The following is a 9569-nucleotide window of genomic DNA, read 5'->3' on the forward strand; positions in this document are numbered from 1 at the left end:
ATTTATGATAGAGAGTCTTATCAATCATCCCCATGGGGCATAAATAGCTTCCATTAATATTGTCTTTGATTCACCCCTGGTACTAATTTTTTATAACTCTGTTGAGAGAGGGGTATTGGATATATGTGTATGATAACTCCCTATCACATAATTTGAATTATTCACTTGAAAAGAATCAATCTTCTTGTGCTTGGACACGAATTAAACGAACAATAGGGTTAATGTTCAGTTAAACTTATATTTAATCATTACTGAGAATGTCAGCTAGTTTTTCCAGAATAATATATATCTTAATACAGCATATAGGGCATTGATGTATCAAGACCATGTTTGTCAGCCCACCAACAGTTCAGTCATCTTGGTACAGCTATTTTCTTCTCCCTCACACACCATGTATTTTCCATCTTAAGTCCTCAGTTTACAAGTATAGTGTAAGGTAGAGTGCAGATCACCTTGTGCAGTTTCTGCATTAGATTTCACTGATGCAGCATCTGGAGCAGCTATATAGCTAGAAGATCCAGGATTCCGTGTCTCAGGGTTCTACAGCACTCATTCTGTGTTCCCAAGACATGTCCAGATTCACCAGTTAATACGGCCTCTCACTGCACAGCACCAAAAACACTCTGCCTTCATGTCACAAAGCATTTCTAGTCATTTCCCTCACCCCACTGGATGTCAGGCCTATGGCTTTCCTACAAACACGCATGCATTTGTGTTCCCCCAGATGTATTTGCTCCTTACCCTCTCTCGAGATTTCATTTCCCCATCAGTATCCGTCATCCTTATGTTGGGCTGTCTCCTGCTCCAGGAGGGACCTGTCAAATTTACTGGCAGCTACTCATAGACAACATCGCCTTTCGGACTCTTGACCATTTGATCCCAGCTGATGAGTGGTGCCCTAGGCAAAGGGACCTTCAAAATACTTACCAAGAGCAGATGGTGTATGGTTCAATTGCGCCGGTCAGACTCTGTACCAGGCTGTCTGCCCCTCAGCCAGCAGACTATCTGCTCTACAGCCTGAAAATGATCTGTTTTTCTGCTTGTTCTGACAGCAGTGGACTCACCTTACTTATCTTTATGTGATTGTCTAAGTTCTCTCAGTCTAATGTCTTCCAGGTCCCTGCATGTCTTGAGGTGTTGCATAGTTTCATCGCTGTTTTTTAGGGGTGTGTTCTTTGACATTTTGTGTACACACCATAGATTTTATCAACTTCCATTGATGGGAATTGAGGTTGTTTCCCACTTGTTGGCATTGTGATGTGCTGCAATGAACATGGGGCTTGGGGTGGGGGGCGAGGAGGGGGCTATGTCTATTTGTGATCTCGTTCTTATTTCTTTTGAGTATAAGCCCAGTAACGGTATTGCTGGATCTTATGGTATTTCACTTGACATCTTTTTAAAGAATCACCATATTACCTTGCACAGTGGCTATATGTATTTATTTATAAGCCCACAAGAAGTAGGTAAGAATTCCAATCTCACTACACCCTCTCCAATATTTGCTGTTCTCAGTTTTTAAAAACTGGACTACAGTTATGGGTGTTAGATGGTAGCTGGTGATTATTTTGGCTTGCATTTCCCAAACAGATTTGAGTGTTATAACTTCTGAATCTTCTGTTCATGTCATTTGCCTACCTTCTCAGAGGGTTATTACCTGTTTTTACTCCCTTGATGTAGGCTTGTAACATACTGTACATTATAGTAATCAGTCCTTTGCTCGTTAAATATCTTTTCGCCTTATCTAGGCCCTCTTTAGACCCTTTTAATAAAGTCATTCGAGTTGCATTAGTGTTTTATTTTTAATAGGCCCTACTCATCTTTTTTGTCTTCTGCAGAATGTGTTTCCTTTGTTGTCTTTGCTATCCCGTCTAGTCCCTGCATCAAGTATTTCGATTTGACCCAGTTTCTCACTGATGAAAGCTTTGCTTTTACATTTAGGTCTTTGATTCTCTTTGAGTTTGTCTTTGTGCACAGGGTGACATATGGGTCTTGTTTCCAGCATCATTTATTGAAGAGGAGATATGCTTCCCACTTAGTGCTTATTGGGCCTTTATAAAAAAAATCAGTCATCTGTATGTGCATGCTTTTATACCTGGGATATCTGTCCTGATTGATTGGTCTGTGTAGCTATCGTGATAACAGTACCAGGCTGTGTTGACAACTGTGACTCTACAGTAGGTTTTGAACCAGGCGGAACAAGACCACCTATTTTGTTCTTCTTGAGGATTTCTTTCCCTAACCCGTGGTTCATTTTTAAAAGATTTTGTAAAATGATATTTATGAAACTTTCTCTATCCTAAAAAACAATGAAATCCAATGATATCTCTTATTTTTGAAGAAAACAATATTCAATACTGGAAAGTGATGATTTCCTCTGAGGTTTATAATAGTCCAGCAATGACTCTGTGCCTATGGTTAATTAAAGTCTGGGGACAACCTCCCATAAGACATTCATCAAAAGCTCCCCAATTTCGTGTGAGACACCTTAGTGAGAGCTATAATGATACTTAGTCTAATCTAAAAGGCAGTATTGAGATTTCACCTTCTGACATCAGACTTGAGTAAGGTGGAGTACAGAAATGTAATTGATACATTTTCTGAGGTTCTGAAATGAGATTTTTTTCAATATAAGAATTGACTCCTTCAGTGGCAGAGAACCAGGTGTGCAATGGATGACTGCAGAATCTGGAGATTCAACAGGTAGCAGTATTGAGGTGGGTGGCAATTTACAAAAAGATACATTCATGAGTTTTAAATTAAAAGTTAATTCTGGTTTTTCACCAAGTGTATAACCATTGAGTGAGACAGGAACTAGTGAACAGCAAGTTTGGGGAAAAAGAGACAAAGCCCTGTTTCTCACAGTGGTGAATGAATATTATTAATTGCATCCTATTACTAAGGAGTAGAGGAGAAATAACATGAATGTTAGTGCTTCGTAAAATAATATGTAAGTTACAGGGTTGTAAGAGGTTGGCAGAAATGATGTGAAGGTTGTGATCCAGGAACCCAAAAGTAAGCACTCACAATCTTTCTCCTCCACAACCTGGCAGCATGTTTTGTATATCTTTGACTACATTTCTCCTCTGCTTGGGGGCAATTAGGGAGAAAACTCATACAATGTGTTTTGAATAGTGTCTGGCTCTTGGGTTGTTTTGCCTCCATGTTAGCTAATCTTCATTGTATAATTGCCTCCAGATATCTTCTGGAGGTATTTTCCTGCCTTTCTGGGTGTTGGAATGCTCTCCATCAGAACCCCGATAGAACTTGCTAATAACACCTATACAGTGAATTGTGTATTTTAAAAAATACTAAGCTTTCCTTGTACTTCACTATAAATACTACCCTAAGAACTATCAGTCCATATGATGTTGCCCCGTTCAATGGTTGTCCTCTGAAGGATCATTGAAGACATGAGGGGTGTAGCTAAGTGTTCTGGAAAAATCAGATGGCACATGGCTATTAGAAAGAATAGTGTCAGTGGCCAAAAAAGCTAGTCTCAAAATAAGTATCCAAATAATTGAGGTGCCAGACAAGCCCCCCTACCCACAAAGACACACAAGCATGTGTGATCCAAGGATTGTAAATAATAGAACCCTAGATCAGAGGAGAGAATTGAATGATAGCTTAAATTGTGAGCACCAGGTTTGTCAATTTTAATGGATGAATCCCTCCCAGATTAAGCTCCATTGAATTCCCTTGGACAACTGACCATGGATGTGAATTATCTTTCCTTCAGACAGAGTGCACTGGAAAACTTCTTTTAAATTCCCCTTGGACCATTAACTAGGGCTGTGAATTGTTATCCCTAGACATACTGCATAAGAAAGTGAATTAATACAGTAACAGGTCAAATTTCAATATCTTATATTTTCATTTTTTTGACCTATTGTTGTCATTTCTATTTTATATTATGTTCTTCTTTCTTTTCAGATTGAAGTTTCTCTTTGCTTTATATCCTTATTATTGTTGGTGTGTGTGTGTGTGTGTGTGTGTGTGTTTGTACACGGGTAGTTTGCATGTTCATACAGCACAGTAGCTTGAAGGGAAAGGAGGATCTAATTTGTAAAAAAATATAAAATATTGTTAAAAGAAAATTAAATCTATGCTCTCATTGGCTACCATTTTTTTCCAGAAGATTTGAGAACCTTTGGAAGAGTAGGAGAAATTAAGGTTTGGAGAATTATGTCCAAACCTTGGTAACAGAAGCTGCCTTCTGTCCTGTCCACAAAATCTTTATTGGTTCCTTTTGTTAACACCACAGACTTATTTCTCCCTTAATAGACACTGTAGATAGAATTAATAGATATGAAGACTTGCAAGACAAATATTACTTTTACTAGAAAGTAATGCAACCTAAAGATTTCTAGCACTTTAGCTAAGACTTTCCGCAAAATTAAATTTCAGTTTTAATACTAAAATGAATAAACAACAATAACTATTTGATCCAGTTGTGGCATTTTTAAATAGGATACATTATGTCTAAATATCTTTTACTTAATATTGTATTCAATTAAACGAAAGAAGGTTTTACAGATTAACGCTTCAGTATGTTTACCAATCTAATCCTTTATTCTCCTTATGAAACTGGAAAGGTTTTTGAGAACTATCTTGAAATTACGTAGTACCACTTTCCAATTTAAGAATAAGTGTTTTAAGTTATATGCCTTAGTTATGACGTGAACTTTTGAAGTTGTTTTCTTTCATTTTCATTTCCACATTAAAATTCTAGACACTTTCTCTAGTCTGCTTTTCCTACAAGTGTGTTCATCAGTACATAATTTTGCATGTGATATTTTAGCATTATGAACCATTGCTTTGAAGAACAAGTATATCTATTACTCTCTTCAAGGAAAAATAGCTGCTTTTAGAGGAAGCTTGTTCATGGCAGCAAGGAGAGAGACTGAGAAACATCAGAAGTAAGAGCCCTTCCCAAATAGCACAAGCTCCTCCAGGAACCACAAAATATATCATAGAAAACTTAACCCTAGGGCCATGGAGCTGATATCAACTCATACTAACTACATTTCAAATATGGCCGCACTGAGGGCTCTGTTCACTTTTTATTAAGTGCTGAGCTTTGTGTTATGTATGTTTTCATTTTCCCCTCATATAAAGGAAATATACTCATCTAAAGATAAAGTAATTGGAATAGCATGAAATAATCAAGAAAGTGAGGAAAAGTATTGATTTTATTATTGGTAACATAAAAACAAGTTAAGATTGCTAATTATTAAAAAGGGATCACAGGCTTGAATGAATAAAGTTAAACACCTCTTTGAATTTGAGGAGCCAATACTATAAGTATTCAATCTCATACATCTGATAGAGACCCTGCTATACATTGCTTGGCATTTTCCCCTCCAAATGTTTGTCCTTAAATGTGACACAGTGTAAAATACATGACACATTTTGTTACTTTTTGGTCAAGAATGGATTATCAAGAATGTAACTGAAGCAGGACAACTGTTGTGTTTCAGGAAAGGTTTTGTTGAATGATGAGATTATTCATTTATTTGGGATAAAATTGAACTAGAGACCAAAACAGAAATTAATATATGTGGACTATGAAGAAGGAAAAAAAAACACAGAAGAAAAAACAGCCTCCTTCACACAAAATGTCCCTGGTATTAAAGGTCTCTGGAACCTAATTGAGGGATGCCTCCAGAGATTCTTAAAATATCCTGTATGGTAGCAGATAAGCATAATGCATTCTGTAAGGCCATTGCAAAATAAAATATACTGGTTGCCATAAATTAAAAGCCAAGGATATATACTTGAAAACCCTAATTAGGAAGATATAGTAAGTTTTCACCATTTTTTAAAGGATTAAATATTACTTGGCCAGACTGACTCATCTCCTTCCCGCTACCCTTCTGTAAGGGGATGTCCAGGTGCCTACAGATGGGCTTTGGGTCTTCCTTCTGCACTCCACCTCATTCACAATATGTTTTTTTGTTTTTTGATGCCTGATTATATCGACACCTTGTGATCACACAGGTTTGTCATTCTTCCATATGGGCTTTGCTGCCCCTGACCTAGATGGCCATTTGCTTATCTTCAAGAATTCAAAACCCTAGACATTATATCTTTTGATAGACCGGCACTATCAGCTCTCTTCACCACATTTGCTTATGCACCTCTTTTGTCTTTAGCGATTGTGTGGGGAAGGTGAGCATCATGTAATGCCAGTTTAATAGAACAAAGTATTCTTGCATTGAGGGAATACTTAAATGGAGGCCCTATGTCCATTTGCTACCTTAATATTAAACCTAATCATACAAGAACATAGATCTCTTTCCCAATCATCATATATAAACATATTTACATATGTTCATGATTGTATTTACACCTGTGTAAATGCCCTTTGCCTCCTAGTTCTTTCCTGTATTTTCTTTTACTTTTCTCTTGTCCCACTATCATGTGTAACCTTCATTTGGGCTTCAATAATTCCTCTCTATTACGTTACCCTTGATCAAGCTCTACCCGGCACCATACACCCTTTTCACCAGCGATTTCAGACCACTTTTTGTTAACACCCACTTCCTTTCCCCGCACCCCCTCTCACAGTTAGTGTAGAAATGATGACACATACAACTTTGCTCCAGTTCTTTAGTTCTCCCCACCCACCATAATGATACCAATTCTACTTTACAAATCCAACTAAACCAGAGGCTATACAGGGGGCCAGATAGGAACTGGAAACACAGGAAATTCAGGGTGAATGATCCATCCCTTCAGGGTCAGTGATGAGAGTGACGATATTTGGAGGGTGGAGGGAAGGTGTGGCAGAAAGGGGGAACTGATCACTAGGATCTCCAGATAAACCCTCCTCAGGGGACACACAACGGAAGAGTGGGTGAAGGGAAATATCAGATCTCATAAGACATGAGAAAGTAATAATAATTTATAAATTTTTAAGAGTTTCTGATGGAAGAGGGACATGGAGGGAGGGGAAAATGAGACGCTCAATCCTACCAAGGGCTCAAGTAGAAAGTAAATGTTTTAAGAATGATGATGGCAAACAATGTACCAAAGTGCTTGACAAAATGAAAGTATGTATGCATTGTGATGAGTTGTATGAGCCCAATAAAATGATCAAAAATATAAGTATCATTTGGCCAAATGCACATAACTGTAATTCCAAGTTTTTGACTTTCATTCATTGGGGAATTTAGAAAATTCTTACTTTATAAAACCGTACAGAAGATTTTCGCTGTGAATTTAAGAACACGTAGAGTGTGGTTTTGGGGGAGAAATCATTTTAAATAAATTAACATTATTTTAAAATAAATAAAGTAATATAATAAACTAATGCAATCACTCTCCTGTTATTGTGTTTCCATAGGCTTTTTGTTCAACTTGGCATTGAAATAATAAAAAAAATGAGCCCAAATAATGAAAATTCAACTGATTTCATCATCCTGGGGCTGTTTCCTAGATTCAGGGATCCCCACCTTCTCATCGTTATTGTCCTCGTCATCTACACCATTGCTTTTGTTGGCAATGCCCTCCTGATTCTACTCATCTGGCTGGATGTACACCTTCACACCCCAATGTACTTTCTGCTCAGCCAGCTATCCCTCATTGACCTGACATATATCTCCAGCACTGTCCCTAAGACAATAACCAACTATTTCACTGGGAAGAAGAACATTTCTTATTTTGCCTGTGCAGTTCAGATGTTTTCCTTTCTCACTCTGGGACTTGCTGAGTGTGTCCTGCTGACGCTCATGGCCTATGACCGCTATGTGGCTGTGTGTAACCCCCTGAGATATACAGTGCTCATGAGCCCCAGTGTGTGTCTTCAGATGGCTGCTGCAGCCTGGATAGGGGGAGCACTTGCAGCCCTTGTCCATACCATCTATCCATTGCAATTCCCTATCTGTGGCTCTAGAGAGATTAATCATTACTTTTGTGAGGTGCCTGCCATCTTGAGACTTTCTTGTGCAGACACATCAGCCTATGAGATGGTGATATTTGTAACCACGGTCGTGTTTCTCCTAGTCCCGTTTATTCTAATTCTGTCATCCTATAGCCTCATCTTCCTCAGTGTCCTCAGGATGAAGTCCAGCAAGGGAAAGAAAAAAGCCCTGGCAACCTGCTCTTCCCACTTGACTGTGGTGGGTCTCTACTTTGGCCCAGCCATCTTCATCTATATGATTCCCAGCTCTTCCCACACACCTGACCAAGACAAGATTGTTGCTGTATTTGGCACCATGGTGACCCCTATGCTCAATCCCCTCATATACAGTCTGAGGAATAAGGAAGTATTGGGGGCTCTCAGGAAGGTGATAAGAAGGTTTTGTAGCTGTGAAACAGAGCACATGTAAATTGTTCCTCTCAAAAGAGGTGCCATTTTCTAATGTCTGATCAGTTATGGTCACCCCAATTCTAAAATATTTTGTTGCTATTCTTGAAATATGATACCAATTCAGAAAGGAAAAACAGATGAACTCTTGTGCTTTGGGAAACATTGACTGGAATGGGGATGACCTTATGCCCACAACAGATGCACAAGTTGAATCCATGTTTTCTAAGTATTATTATAAATTACTCTAATTTGAAAATACTCTGTCAACCCCGCGTCATTATTGTTCTACTATTTCAAACATTTAAATATCCTTTATCATTGTATTAATTCACACCCAGGCCCAAAATAAGGTCATTTATGTTTAAGATAATTTAACTTTATGAAGAGTTTATTTCCATTTCCTTTGCAGGTTAAAAGGTATTAGCTCTTGTAAATCTTTTCAAGACCAAATGATAACTTTGCAATAATTTTTCAAATGATTTTCTCTTAATTACTGTGGATATCATGAGTGTTCTGTAAAGGGAGACATTTTAAATGTGGTAAAAACCAATTTTTGAGGTAAAAGAGATTTTTATATAGTTAGCACCACATGTGCCTTGAGGTTGGTGCTGGGGTTAGTCAGACGGAATCTGTTTCTTCATGTTTTATCCAGGTCCTTACCCGCTGGTCAGGAGTTCGAATACACAGCAGCTTTCTCAGAGAAAGGCGAGGCTTTCTGACCCTGCTAAGAGTTACAGTCTAGGAAATTCACTGGGGTGGTACAACCGTGTCCTATGGGGTCACCCCGAGTTAACATTGCCTCAATGAGAGTCATTTTAGGTGTTTTTGTATTTTACCAGATGGCACCGTGCACTGAAAGTAGAATAGCAGCTTCCCAGTAAACCTCAGACACAGGAAAAGGTAGGTGGGCACTAGATGCCTCAGGCTTTGTGAAAGGGTTAAATCATTTGGAGATGATTTGACAGGATAAGATAAAGATGAAAATATGCCCACCATAAAAGTCAATACTTATTCAAAATACCTATCCTAGAACAATTATCACACGTGTGCTGATGGATGCAAGAATATGACTATATTATCTGGTCAATGCACAGTGAGCTGGATAAGACCCTCTCAAGCACCCAGGTTTGGGCACTCATGGATTTTCCTGCACCACTTCAATCCCTGCATTCCCCCTCTCTCTGCATGTTCTCCTCTCACGCCCAGATCCAAAGTATGTTGGAAGTGCAGTGCTGGTCAGCTTAGGGGGAGTGGGGAA

At 38.5% G+C, this 9569-nt stretch overlaps 1 protein-coding gene across 1 annotated transcript; it reads left to right on the forward strand.

The window, feature by feature from the left end:
- The first annotated feature begins 7382 nt into the window (after positions 1 to 7382).
- Positions 7383 to 8330, forward strand: LOC142440336 (olfactory receptor 2L3-like). Its single transcript, XM_075542800.1, has one exon. It carries the CDS (start codon positions 7383 to 7385, stop codon positions 8328 to 8330), a length of 948 nt encoding a protein of 315 aa, XP_075398915.1.
- Positions 8331 to 9569: the final 1239 nt, after the last annotated feature.

The sequence above is a fragment of the Tenrec ecaudatus genome, chromosome 2 (genome assembly GCF_050624435.1).
Source record: "Tenrec ecaudatus isolate mTenEca1 chromosome 2, mTenEca1.hap1, whole genome shotgun sequence".
Taxonomy (NCBI): Eukaryota; Metazoa; Chordata; class Mammalia; order Afrosoricida; family Tenrecidae; genus Tenrec; species Tenrec ecaudatus.